The 14891-nt window shown below is 42.0% G+C and overlaps 1 protein-coding gene across 9 annotated transcripts in view; it reads left to right on the top strand.

Moving 5' to 3' along the window:
- Positions 1-14891, top strand: part of CTNND2 (catenin delta 2) — a 930830-nt gene that overhangs the window by 544795 nt on the left and 371144 nt on the right. For all 9 annotated transcript variants that reach the window (XM_060295662.1, XM_060295656.1, XM_060295659.1 and 6 more), the window contains 2 exons: positions 3201-3395; positions 14292-14547. In XM_060295662.1, the coding sequence (XP_060151645.1) occupies positions 3201-3395; positions 14292-14547 (451 nt within the window). The remainder of the gene's footprint in view (positions 1-3200; positions 3396-14291; positions 14548-14891) is intronic.

Raw genomic sequence — 14891 nt, 5'->3', positions numbered from 1 at the left:
AACGTTGTGTTAGTGTCTGCTGTGCAGCAAAGTGAATCAGCCACATGTATACATATATCCCCTCTTCCTTGGATTTCCTTCCCATTTAGGTCACCATAGGCACTGAGTAGAGTTCCCTGTGCTACACAGTCAGTTCTCATTAGTTATCTGTTTTATACATAGTAATGGATATATGTCAATCCCAGTCTCCCAATTCATCCCACCCCCAACTTCCCCCCTTGGTGTCCATATGTTTGTTCTCTACGTCTGTGTCTCTACTTCTGCTTTGCAGATCAGTTCATCTATACCATTTTTTTAGATTCTACATATATGTGTTAATATACGATATTTGCTTTTCTCTTTCTGACTTACTTCATTCTGTACGACAGTATCTAGGTCCATCCACATCTCTGCAAAGGGCACAATTTCATTCCTTTTTATGGCCGAGTTATATTCTATTGTATATATACACCACATCTTCTTTATCCATTCCTCTGTTGATGGACATTTAGGTGGCTTCCATGTCCTGGCTATTGTAAATAGTGCTGCAATGAACACTGGGGTGCGTGTATCAAGAAAAGTGTATTTTCTTTGAATCAGCAAATGTATACACCATCTCATGAAATTTTGGAGCCTATTCGGAGAAGAGGTTGTATGAGATTATTTTTTTCTTGAAATTGCCCAAAATAAAACAGACCTTGTTAGTAGGGGCCTGATATGTTCTTTCTTGCAAGAGTGGTAGAGGGCATGAATTCCAGAAGATGCACTTTTAGCCTTTAATTCCTTGCCCCTCTTTTTTTCTCCTAGTTCTGTCTCTCTTCCCATTAACTGTGCCCACCCAGCCACGAGCAACTAAAACCTGACCACAGTGGATAAAAGGAGTGCAAACAATGCTTGGTTTAAAATGCCTTAGCTCTATGCATAATGCTTAAATATGCAAAGGTATTTTGTACAAGTGTCTCCACAGGGAAATACTGTGAACTTACAGTTCTGTCAAAAGCATGCTAATAAAAAAAGTGTAGTATACTCTTCAAATATTTAATAATTGTACTATTGCATTTTTCTGAATACCAGCACATAGAAATTCTGATATCCACAGAGGTAGGCCTTATCTTAAGATTCTTGCTCCTTGCCTAGGACCCTTGGCCATTAATTTCTGATTTTTGATACTAATAAAAATTTCCAAATGCCCAGGAAATGCTTATAAGAAGAGGATTTTCACACATACCCTCAGCTCATGTCGCCACTTAAAAGATCAGCAGGTCCTTTTACTGTTCATCGTTGGATATTTTTAGCTGCTTAGAACCAAGGAATGGTGATAAAGTTACACCTCTAAATCTACCAGGGATGGATAACTTTTATTTAACTATATGACGTTCGGATGTAATGACTGTTTCCTTGTTTTTTACACTTGTAAGTCCTTGGCAATATTATCAAAACCTTCAGAGGTAGAAAGAACTGACAGCAGGAACTCAAGGCATATCGTACTTAAATAGATTCCTGGAAGATATAAGCATGTGATAATATTCAGTGTGATGTTGGCATTTGATAAATCAGATGCAATGAACCTAATTATGTAAAACAGTTATTTTGAATCTATCACTCATCTGAACGCTCTCTAAATCAGAACTTATTTAATTACTAGCAAAGGGAAAGGTAAGGAACTTGCCCACTTGATTCCCTTCCCTTCCTCAAAACATTCAGTGTTTGTTATCCAGACTGAATTCATAGAAGTCTTAGCACTGCCCCACTCCTTCAGAATTGCTCTATTCTGTTGATTTAAATATAAAGCAGCCTGTGTAAAATAAACCAGTAAAACATTTATCTGTTGGCAATTTCAAAACTTTTGCATGGCTTTGTCCTCAAATATACTAGACAAGAATATCAAAATCTTTGGGGTTAGATCATTCTGAGGAAGCAGCCCAATCACTGAGCACTGAAGATGTTGGCTTTAAGGTGGCCACCGGTGAAGGCCGGGAAGCAGCAGGACAGAGGGAGAAGTGTCCACAAACACTACCAAAATCAAGGAACTCCAACTCCCTCTAACTTTAAGCTGGAATGGAGGGCTCCCAGTTGGGACGATTCAAAGGCAGTTGACAGTGAAATCCCAGCGTGCCATGTGGGTTATTAGCTTTGGAGAGTTAGCTGAAGGGTCTTTGCTAAAATCATCTGTAGCCTTGTTTGGGTTTTGTGTGTGTCCTGTACTCACCATTGTTAGATAACCGTCTCTCCTTGATGCCCCTTCACTGTCCCTAGATGTCCTCCACTCCATCTGTCCTCGTGGAGATGATTCTCCTGGCATGTCTACTCCTGTGACTCTGGCTTTCCCTCGGACGAAATATTCGCTCTCAGTCAACATCTTCTTTTTCGTGTGTCAACTCAAGCTCTTAGCCCTCACGAGAGTGTTTCCTCTTGCGCAGTTTCCCTGTCCCACAGCACTGCTTCAAAGCCACACCTCTTCCTATACAGTGCAAGAAAGAAAAGGAAAAAAAAAAGACACAAATAAGGATTTACGACCACTACAGGCAAATGCTATGTAGCCTCGATTTATAAATTAAACCAGTTTGTGGCAACCATTTGAACTGTTTCAGAGGAAGGTAGACTAAATGCAGATCCTTCCATTTGGAGGGTAAGAGTAAAGGAAAACATAACTTGAAAACCTTTTTCTTTAAAATCTGCTTCTCTCAGGGATTTAGACTACTGTAAGTCCGAACATTTTGGTTCATTCATTGTCCAGGGAAAAACTGCTGATGAGAGAACAAATTCTGGTCCATTTTTCAGGAACAACATCAAGATGGCTTGCCACCACGGCTTATGCATTTGCTCATCGTTTTAAATAAGAATTCCTGTCGTAAAATTTCAGGTGCAAGGACTAAGGGATAATAAGAGCTTTTTAGGTTTGACTTCAATCTGACTGATCTCTTTAATGAGGAAACCTGTTACATTCGTTAGGCTGGGAAAGATGCTGTTTCACTGGCCCTGTTCAATGGGCATTTATCTCAGAATCATTATCATCCTTATACAGAGATCAGGTTTGGGCACAAAGCAAGACAGCTGGGTGATGCAGATAAGCTGATCAGCTTGACCTCTTCCTACCATTCATCTGATTTTCTGCAGAGTTCAACATTCCTGTCCCCCCCAGATTCAAATACGTCTTGGTTAAAACAAGTTCTGTTTGAATGTCGGTCGGGTCTTACTGTCTCCTTGTCCATTCCTTTCAGCTGGGTCCCGGGCCTCATACAGCAGTCAGCATGGCCACCTGGGCCCGGAGCTGCGAGCCCTGCAGTCCCCAGAGCACCACATAGACCCCATCTATGAAGACCGCGTCTATCAGAAGCCCCCCATGAGGAGTCTCAGCCAGAGCCAGGGGGACCCTCTGCCGCCAGCACACACGGGCACGTACCGCACGAGCACAGGTGTGTATTCAGGACCCTGATGGGGGACCTGCCCACAGAGGGTGGGCCTGTCCACAGAGGGGTGGGCCTGTCCACAGAGGGCGGGCCTGTCCACAGTGGAGCGGCCTGTCCACAGAGGGTGGGCCTGTCCACAGAGGGGTGGGCCTGTCCACAGAGGGTGGGCCTGTCCACAGTGGAGTGGCCTGTCCACAGAGGGGTGGGCCTGTCCATAGAGGACGGGCCTGTCCACAGTGGAGTGGCCTGTCCACAGGCTTGTCCATGGACGGGGGCCTGTCCACAGACGGGGGTCTGTCCACAGAGTGGGGCCTGTCCACAGAGGTGGCTTGTCCACTTACGGGGGCCTGTCCACAGAGGGGTGGGCCTGCTTGGAAGCTTAAAGAACACTCCCTTGTGAAAGGTGTGTGTGTGTGTGTGTGTGTGTGTGTGTGTGTGTGTGCGCGTGCGTGTATGTCCTGTTTCCTCAGAAGCATTATGATACACCTGCTTCTCTCGTTAATGTTTGTGATGAGGATAGAAACCAAATATGACTCCACTTTAGCTCCCTGAGTAGATTGTAAATGAAATAAGTGCAGGGGGGTTGTCAGCTCATCTTGTCACACAGGCAAATCGAAGGAGCAGTACCAATTTTTTGTACATCCTTATTAACGTATTTAGTGACTATAACTACTTTAGGGAAGCACGGTCACTGTACAGGACATATAAAGGCATATGCCTCATGCTGGTAACTTTTTTAATGACACAGTCTACCTGTTTGGCAAGCTTGGTGGGAAGGAAGCATATTTACTAAAACATGTAGCATATTTTGTAAAGCCAACTGAGAATTTATTTCATACACACTGTTAGGTTGAATCATATGAAATTATTTCTGAAAAGTCGGTTATTGGCAATTGCATATGGTTCATTCAACTGGATAGCTTTCCTGGATTAAATATATATTTTAACTTGACACAACCTTAGGCCACGTGAAGAAGGACAAGTGTTTTCCAGAACATGAAGCCATTTGCAAAATAACTGGTCAAGTGTCATGATTAAATGTGCTCGACGAGCACACTTACCTTAACTGTAAAACCAATATCATTAAGGTACTGAGAACGGCACTTCCGCTAAAGCCTCCCATGGCTAAGTTAGCTTAGGAAACATTATGCTGCCGGTCTGCAGACAGTAGAGCTGTCTCCTTCATTTGTAATCATACACATTATCATCCCGGGCAGGGGCCGAGGTATGGGGATGCGGAAGCTCTGGTCCAGGCCTTGGCACCGGGCGCTTCATCTTCAGACTGTTGTAACTTCCAGTTCCCAAGAAGTAGATCATAGCAATTTTGTGAAACTTCATTGTGATACTAACTTATATGTTTTGAAATCCAGGCAAGCTACGTTGCTTTTCTAGCTGATTATTGGTATTTACATTTCAGTATTTCACTGCATCATAGGAAGAAAAGCACAGAATACTCCTTGATTTTACTCTTGACGTTGTAAATGCCATCCAGTGTTAATAGTACATATCTTAGTTTAGGTAGAAAGAATACCCATTTATTCTTCTGTCAGAGTTTCTCTCACCTTCAGCCTGCTAAACCTACTCCAGTCTGAGGCTGGGCTAGTTTAACATTTAGCTTGTTGCATATTATTAACTAGGGTAATTTTATTTCCACCCACTCCTTATAAAAGACAAAGATAACAATCTCGGTGACATTCAATATCTAATTTGAAGAAAAACTGACAACAAAAGGGATTATGTTGATTCCCTGTTCCATATTCATAGGCTTTTAGAATTAGCTCTCGTTGATAAACTTCTGGAGGTTTAATGAAAAATTAGCTACAATAGGAAAAAAGTATTTCATTCATCGATCTCAAATTAAGGACCAGGACTGATGTTCACACTTAACAACAACAAAAAAAAAACAAAGACGACAACAAAAGTAGTGTTTTCTCTAAGCCAGGGGTTGGCAAACGATGGCCCACAGTCTCAATCCAGCTCGTCACCTGTGGTAGTAGTGCTTGCGCGTTAAAAACGATTATCACATTTTTAAATGGTTTGCGGTCAAAAGATGGATAATATTTGGGGATATGTAAAAGTCATATGAATTCCAAATTGCGCAGTCCTAAACATTTATTGGAATACAGCCCCACCCTTTTGTTTCCAGATCATCTGTAGTTGCTGTCACCCTGCAGCAGCCCAGTTGAATAGTGACAGAGACCATATGGTTGGTTAAGCTGAGAATACTTACTTACTGGCGCTTTACAGAAGTTTGCTGACCCCCATTCTAAGCCATCAGTGGAGAACCAGACTGAATGAATAAATGAGTGTTTTTCTCCTATCTCTCCTCTGAGAGAAGGCAGGAGTGTCGTCTGAGTGCTTCAGAGGGGACAATCTGTTTGCCCAGCCCTTTCCCACTAATAGTAACCTCTGTCCTGGCCGAGATCTGTTGAGGTGTGCCATCCAGATGCCCAAGACACCCTCCCTGCCCGCATCTTTGAACTTGAGGCACTTTTGAGGAAATATGCTGATTTCCACAACACTATGGAAATTTACAGAAGTCCATGAGTGGTCTCTTGGGGACAGGTGGGGAGAAGCCACGTCTCCAGCTCCTAAGCATAAAGCCACAAGCCCTCTCTCCCTCACCCCTGCTCAGGTTACTCCCTATTTCTATCCTGAATTCATTTCAAGTCCTTACCCTTTCCCAGCTAACCCTGCACCTCCAGGAACTGTCTCTATCAGAACCCACATGTTTGAGAAAATGCTTTTAATACGGGTATATATCTCTCACGTATAAATTACATACATATTATACAATAGTATTAAATTATATCTAGTAAAGGCAAGATTAAACTTCAATAAAGAAACATTTTAAGATTGCTTTCCCAGGAATTCCCTGGCGGTCCAGTGGTTAGGACACCGTGCTCTCACTGTCGGGGGCCCCGGTTCGATCCCTGATCGGGGAACTAAGATCCCACAAGCCATGCAGTGCAACCAAAAAAATAAGTAAAAAAAAAAGAAGATTGCTTTTCTATATCCAGAGGGTTATTTTTCACATCCTCTGTGCTATACACACCCCACACTTAGTGCCACCACCGGTACAGACTTTTAAGAAGCGTCCAGAGTCAGAGCAAATACCCTAATTCCTTGGGAGAAGAGGACAGGTTCTTATGAGGCCTGTTAGACCTGAACTGTTCCGGGGTCACTGGCTTTTGGCTCAGATCGGTGGCCAAGGCGGCTCTTCAGCCTTACCTCTCTGCTGTGAAGTAAGGCCACTGGCCGGAGGTCCTTCAGTTCCATCTGTAGAGCATTTCCAGAGGATACTTCCAGGAGAGTGGGGCAGGGGAATTGAAGGCCACTTGCTGCTCTTGAGGGAATCCCCACTTGGGAGTGAAGTCAAGTGTATTGGCCTTAACAATTTGGGAATTACTGGGTGGTGCTATAGCGTCAAGCAGCTGAGACAGGATGACAAAGCATATAGCATGTCTGCCACTCTCAGCCATGGTTCTCAATGCTTTGAATGTACTTACTAATCCTCAGAACCGCCCTATGAAGGAGGTGCTATTATGATGCTCACTTTACGAATCAGAATACTGAGGCCCAGAGATGTAGAGTAATCTGCCCAAGGTCACACAGGTGGTATGGAGCCAGTCTTTAAAGCTTCACACCCAGGCAGTTTTGCCCTGGGACCTGGGCTCTTAACAGTCATCTTGGTTGACCCTGCATTTGTAAAAATCATCATTCAAAAACAAAATAAAGGGTTTCCCTGTTGGCACAGTGGTTGAGAGTTCGCCTGCCGATGCCGGGGACACGGGTTCGTGCCCCGGTCCGGGAGGATGCCACATGCCGCGGAGCGGCTGGGCCCGTGAGCCATGGCCGCTGAGCCTGTGCGTCCGGAGCCTGTGCTCCGCAACGGGAGAGGCCACAACGGTGAGAGGCCCGCGTACTGCAAAAATAAATAAATAAATATACACCCATTTTCATCTAGAGAGCGTCAGGATTTCCTGTGTCCTGCGTTAATCAGATAATATCTGTTGAAAACAAACCACGTGCTTGATGGGCTTCAGGTCCAAAGAAGCTTAAACCAACTTTGTCCTCACGCATGCTCATTTTAGTTGCAGAGAAGGACCTAAAATAGGACAAAATAACTGGTAACGGAAGGTAATATAGTAAAGGCTAAATGAACATTCCAGACAAACATGAAGACAGAGTGTTAAGAAAAGCACCATAAAATAGAACATGTTCAAAATTAAGCAAGCAGGATCATTACAAAAGAGAAAAGGACATCCATCAACTCAGAGGCTCAAAGTAACTCCTTTGAAAGGTCAGCCATTCAAATTAGTTTCTTGGATGCCTGACTCACTTGCTTAGATTTGGCACAAATTCAACTAAACTGAAATAATTTTACTTACTAATATGTATTTTCCTCTCACAGGAAAAACTGGGGAAAAAAACTCCCCTCCTCTTTATACAATTGCAAAATTAAAATGACCTTAACTGTAAAAAAAAAAAAAAAAAAGCACAGAACAACACATACTGTCGTTTCTTTCCTAGATAACATGTAACTCAAGATTGCACTATACACGATTCCTGCCGCCCTCCCAGGTCATCCTTTAGTTTCTCAGCAGGGAGTGGGGCTGTGGAATGGTACCCACTCTTGGTCGCTCAGTGCTTCAGCTCTGCTTCCACCTGGCTCAGGGTCCCGGGCATTATCTCCCGTGGCCACTCTTCTCTCCCATCCCTGCTCAGGCCCATGCTGACCCCATCCCTGGGCCTCCCTTTCCAAACACCACTAAGGCCATCCTGAGTTATAGATTGTACCAGAACTGAGAGATACACTGAGATGACTATACCGAGAAGAGCAGGAAACAGCTGTAGTCCTCGAAGATGAGACAGATTGAAGCTCCCTAAACTTCCCCTCCAAAGGTGATTTCTCAGTTAGCTTCTCCCCCTATACCCAACCTACCGCCATCTTTTTTCCATCCCTCCATCTTGGCTGCCATAGTTACCCTCTCACCCTTGTTACTTTATTATGAAGACTGACTTAGATCCCGATTCAGACAAGAAGCACAGTCTACCTTTGGGTGTTCAAAAAGGTCCTCGAGACAGTAGAGAAGCTGCCCCTAGGGGCACCAGGACAGGACTGAGACAGGAGCCAGCATGGTGGTCCCAGAGATCTAGCAGCACGAGAGAACATAAAAGCGACACTTCCTGAATCAGCAGTGGTCGCCACTCAACAGGGCTCCCCAGAGGGGACCCTCTTATCAGATCCATCCGTGCTGTCTCCCTGGGCAAGGAGACAGGATGCTGTGGCTGCAGCAGAAGACCAGGCCACTGAGCAGTGAGTGGGGCAGTAGAGCCAATATCCCCACCTGCTCTTCCAGGACCATCCACCCAACGTCTGAGTCTTTACTTCTTGCACAATGAAAATTTAAAGAGGCACACTTTTAATTTGGGCGTCGGTTTAAATAGAATATACCTTTTGTCCGGGATAAACCTTGTCCAAACAGAGCTTATATAATAAGGAACACGGCCAGACAAAGAACCTGTGACTCTCATGGATATGCTTATGCTAAAGTCTATTAAGATGACACAGATTTTTATTTCAAACTCAAACATATCAATGACTGTCAACTTAGGAGTCCTTTGATGAACGTAAATACTTGACTCTGACAACCTCCCAAACACATCTTTCTAAACTAGCAAAAATGGCCAACATCGGCTGGGTTGATAGTCACATGCATTTCCTTTCGGATAAATGTGATCCTGAGTGGAGAAAACAAGCTTTCTGTGATGAATGTGTCAGCTTCTAATAAAGAATGAATTAGCGTAGGTACGCTGCAAGGAGAAAACCTGCTAAATATCCTTATGAGGTTGACAAATATTGCAACATAACAAGAAATAAGAATGGGATGAAAATATTTGCCCATATGGAGAAAGCATTTTTTAAAAAACTTTCTGCAGCAAGAGTCAATACTTTATAAAGTTATAGAGGGATTACATAGAACCTTCATATTCATAAAATTTTATTGCTATTCTTCAATAAAGTATAAATAACATTTTCAATGAAATTCATCTTTTGAGTCCACAAAAGATGTAATAGTAACAGTTTATTACTTATTAAAGGCTGTTACTTCAAATTGTAAAAATGATTGCTTCCCACTGGAGTAAGTCAAATTAGATCCTCCGTAACCTCTTAGTTAAAATTTTTACCTCTTTTAAATCTAAAAAGTCAGGGGCACATGATTACCCAACTGGAAATTTTTAATGAGCCCAGTGATAAATATCATCTTAAAACCAAGAAGAGCTTCCAGATGCTTACTTATATCAATTCACCTAAAATGGTGTAAATACAAAGTAATTACAGCTGAAGGAGAACGGAGTGTTTGCTGGTAGAACAGTCGATAAAATTTAGAAACAGCAACATCGACACCAGTAATCAACATCAACACTAATAATAATCCTGCATTAAATGCCTCCCCCCCACAAACATAATGACATATGAAGTTAAAAGATTATGTTAAATTTACCCTTGAATATTTTTCCATTGAGCTCAGCTTGGATCAACCTGTGCAGAGTGCAGAAAATTGGAAGACATGTATAATTCAGTTCTAGATGATAATACTATTGGGTGGTGAAGGTTCCTCATCCCTGAAATGATAGAGTTGTTATTATTTAAGTAATAACTTTAAAGGTATATAGGCCATGTTTTTGGACCCATTGTCACCTAAGCCATTTTTATTTTCTGAGCTTGCAGGAGGAATGTTATTTAATCAGCTTATCGTTTGCTTACTTTGTATTTTATAACATGTGTAAAAGTATTTTATGTTTTCATATCTCTCTATGTACAAATATACATAAAAGAAAAGATAAATAATATGAAAACAAAAATACATGTTTTTTCTTTCTTCTGTTGAACCCTGCTTTATATTCCATCTCCCAAGTTTCTCCATGTGCCAGAGTCTTTTATTTTATTCTGTTCTCCTTTTTTTCCATTGTCAGTAAATAATGCATGTAACCATCTATCCTCATCAAAATAGAATGTTTGCTTTTATTAAAAAGGATCTCCCTTCCCTTCTTTCAAACAAAATACAACACATAAAACATCTATTTTTTTTCCCTTTACGCACTAGACCTTTATTTGTGTAGCTCTTCGGAAAACAGATAATTTCATGAGCAGCGTGAAAAGGCGAAGTATCAGGTCAACTGCTGAAGAGGCTACTTTTAAAATCTCCCCGAAGAGGCTACTTTTAAACTCTCCCCAAGGAGACCAGCAGTGTGATTCATTGAGTTGGAAGAGATTATTGAGGGGAGAAGGGGCTGTTTGCAGAGCAGGTGAGAAGAGAGAGGAGTGTTTACAGAGCTGATAAAGCACCTTTTACTTCAAATGTTTGCCATAAGAAAGTTCAGTTGAATAGAGTAATCCTCCAAGGTGGGTGATTTGGTCAACTGAGCTCTAAAACTCAAATGAGAGCAAGCATAGGCCATAACGTCGTTTCGGGTTCCTCCGTGCCATCTTACGAACAACCCGAACGCACTTTTTGGCCAACCGAATGTAACAGGACAGAAATTAAGGGAAAATTTGTGTTAAAGAAAAGTCTTTTAATCGTGTGAGCGGTATCGGCTTATCTATATTAAGAGAGCCACCGTCTGCAACAAACACACCGCAGTCTGAACAGGCAAAAAGGGAGAAATCAGTGTTAACGTGTTGAAATCAGTCTTTTACCTCGTGCTTAAAAAAATAGAAGGTATTACATTCTTACATTACCGATGGCTCGTTTGAGATCTCTTCGTTTCTCATGCATTTTCTTCTATATGATCATATAACCTACCCTTTAAAATAGTGTATTTTTCTCCCCATTTGTATTGCTATTTTGCATTATTTTCCTTGCATTGAGCAGTCTCTAATTTATTTGAATTTGACAGTATCAGTTTGAGTTCTAATTTTATATTTTGAAATTCTCATCGGGTACTCTATTTATTGAGACCTAAAAAAGTTGAAACTTATGGCTTCAGGAATGATACTTCTGAAAGGCCATTTGTCAAGTGACAGAAATGTGATTGCGATTTTTTTTTTTTTCAAATATGATCTTTCTGGAAGTTGTTTACCCGTCTTAAATTTCATAGTCCACTCTCTTTTTTTTTTTTTTTTTTCTTTTTTTTTTGCGGTATGCAGGCCTCTCACTGTTGTGGCCTCTCCCATTGCGGAGCACAGGCTCCGGACGCGCAGGCTCAGCGGCCATGGCTCACGGGCCTAGCTGCTCCGCGGCATGTGGGATCTTCCCGGACCAGGGCACGAACCCACATCCCCTGCATCGGCAGGCGGACTCTCAACCACTGCGCCACCAGGGATGCCCAAGGGATTGCTTTTCTTAAGCTCCTCGTTATACTATATTCTTTTTTTTTTTTTAAATACCTTTTTTTTTTCCACTTTTTCCTGGCCGTGCCACGTGGCTTGCAAGATCTTAGTTCCCCGACCAGGATCAAACCTGTGCTCCCTGCATTGGAAGGGCGGAGTCCTAACCACTGGACCACCAGGGAAGTCCCTATTCTTTTTAAATTTATAGTCCTTTGAGAGTTTCTGGTGTGGCTAGTTAGCTTGTTTCCCTTACCTATATTGTCTTTTTTTGTTTTTTTTTTTTTTTTTTTGCGGCACACGGGCCTCTCACTGTTGTGGCCTCTCCCGTTGCAGAGCACAGGCTCCGGGCGCACAGAGTCAGCGGCCATGGCTCACGGGCCCAGCCGCTCCGCGGCATGTGGGATCTTCCCGGACCGGGGCACGAACCCGTGCCCCCTGCATCGGCAGGCGGACTCTCAACCACTGCACCACCAGGGAAGCCCAATATATTATCATTTTTTTAACAAGAGCGTTTCTTCACGTTTCATTATTAAATCCTGATCTCTGCAATTTTGCCCTCCCTGTTAATCACTATATCTAATGTATTAATAACAAATAATTTTGCATAGAAAAGGATTTTTTTCTGATATTAGTAACCCTTTTCAGCAAGCTTAAGTGCAGATATTTAGTTCCTGAATGGAAAACATGCATTTATCTGAAAAATGTCAGGTTATAGTTAGTTTTCCCCGTTTGCCCTTGATTTGCTGGCTGGCTTTTCACAACTCTTCTAGAAAATGAAATTGTGTTTACCTCTTTGCATTTGTTCTTCCAAGAGCATGGTTATGCCTGGCCTGAATTTTTAACCCCTGTCCCCATGACATAAAGCACATTGTTCATAAATTTTAAAACATGACTTTTAATTAGACATGCTTGTAAAATTTTGGAGACAATCTAAATGCTCCATAAATTGCCTAAAGACGTAAGACAGATTTTCTGGTTGTGAACTTAATGCTTATTAGTCTAATCCAATGACTTTGAAACTTAATCCATCAGGGCAGCCCTCATCATTTCAAAATACTGCTCTTCTGGGAAAATATGCACTTTTTGTTTAGAAAGTTTTCTTAAATATTTTTCTAGTCTTCACCATGTCACAGTGCCTAGTCTCCTAATTTTGGTTATTATAAGATTAAGTATTAAAAGTTCTTTGGAATGAGAAGCCCTGAACTCTGTTAAAATCAGCTCTCATATTAGGATATGTTTCTCCAGTTCACTTTGCAACTTTTTGTCATTCCGACAGGATATCCTTAACTTTTAACATTAACGTTGTTTCCTCAATGTGACATAATTTCTTTTGTATTTGATTTCACATATGTCTTCTAATGAGAGAGAGGATAAAATAAGCTCTATCACCATCCACTATGAAGCTCTCAGAAAGTCCGAGTTGTGGGGTGTGATTCGTAATCGGAAACTAATTCCACGTAGAGCTTGCATGGTAAACGGCCTTATCTAGACACTGGCTGTATTTGGGATATATTCCGATCTACAATGCTAGAAAGTAAAGGTGCTGTCTAATATCGATCATGGCTAAATATCACAACAATTAATAACAGGTCGCATTCTATTAATATGGAAGATGCTATTTTCATTGTATATGTCAACTAAACCTTAGACGTCAAGTATTTCTGAGAACCAGATAAAAATAATGACAGGAAACAAACTCCAAAGAACCAGGAAGGAAACAAAAAACTGAAATTCAGTTTGGAAATAGTCAAACCAATTTTAGTAACTGGTGTCAAATCTTCTCCAAACAATTTAGGCGTATTGAAAAGATGCAAATACTTCTGGAAAAGCCAAGTCAGCTTCTTATTTTGTTTGTGTTGCAGTTGGGCAGGTCTTCATCTCCTCTCCCATGCCCACCCTTCACCGAATGTATTTGTTACTATGAAAGCTCAACTTGAGAAAGAGGCATATAAAACTCCTGTGGGTGTTTGTTAAAATTTACAAGAACTAGGACAGTCCTGCTTTAATGCTCGAGTACTAACTATGGACCTGTGTTCACCTCCACCCCCATGCATACACATCCTCTCACGTTGCCTTATTTTCTTTTATTTAGGAGAAATTAACCACATTACTAAATTTCTTTCACACCCTGAATAGAATTAATGTAACATCACCTGAGCGAGCACTTTCTGAGTTTTCTCAACCTAAACAGTAAAGAAGTCACTGTACACGATTCCTTAGATGTTCCTTACATTTCTTCTGGGTTTTAGCTCCACACAGAGTTTACATTTCCGATTAACAAACCTTCTCGTGGAGGTTGGTAAGCAGCAAACACACCGCAGATGCGTTTTTGCCCTAGAGTGGAAAGGTTTATTCCTGAAATAGCATGCTAATTATCACTTTAATGGGTAACATCGAATGTGTTAGTTCAAATATGACAGAATTTTTTTTTTTTTATTCTTTCAAACCCTTGTTTTTGTTTTTGTTTTTGTATGTGTGTAATTTTCCCCCCTGCCTAGACCTGGTTAACCGTTTCTGTGAGCAGGTCCTCAATTTTTTACTTTGTCCCTACTTTCCTGTCCTAGCCCCGTCTTCCCCCGGTGTCGACTCCGTCCCCTTGCAGCGCACAGGCAGCCAGCATGGCCCGCAGAGCGCTGCCGTGGCCACCTTCCAGAGGGCCAGCTACGCCGCCGGCCCAGCCTCCAGCTACGCGGACCCCTACCGGCAGCTGCAGTATTGTCCTTCCGTCGAGTCTCCGTACAGCAAATCCGGCCCTGCCCTCCCTCCCGAAGGCACCTTGGCCAGATCCCCATCCATCGATAGCATTCAGAAAGATCCCAGGTGGGTACCAACCTTTTTCTCTTCCCAATCACTGCTAAAGAGGTTTTCAAACCAGGCCTTGTTACTACATGATTTCTTTTTGCGTCGCGTTATTGCCTCCATGTCACTGGCTGAGTATGAAAGTGTTGACTTTGGTTGGGTTTTATAATCTTCTGTTTGATTTGGAATATTGGTATCGATCATAGATCCCTAGTATCTTCTTGGTTCAACAGCAAAGACGATCTTTTGATCAGAACATTTGTAGGTGCTTGAAGGTTTCAGCTATTTGATGAGATGTTGAACAATTTTCTTTCATGCAGTAGAAATGGAGGATTGGGGGGTTATATCATTTGACTTCAAATACT

Source organism: Globicephala melas, chromosome 3, assembly GCF_963455315.2.
Source record: "Globicephala melas chromosome 3, mGloMel1.2, whole genome shotgun sequence".
NCBI lineage: Eukaryota > Metazoa > Chordata > Mammalia > Artiodactyla > Delphinidae > Globicephala > Globicephala melas.
This window is presented reverse-complemented; position numbering and strand designations above follow the sequence as displayed.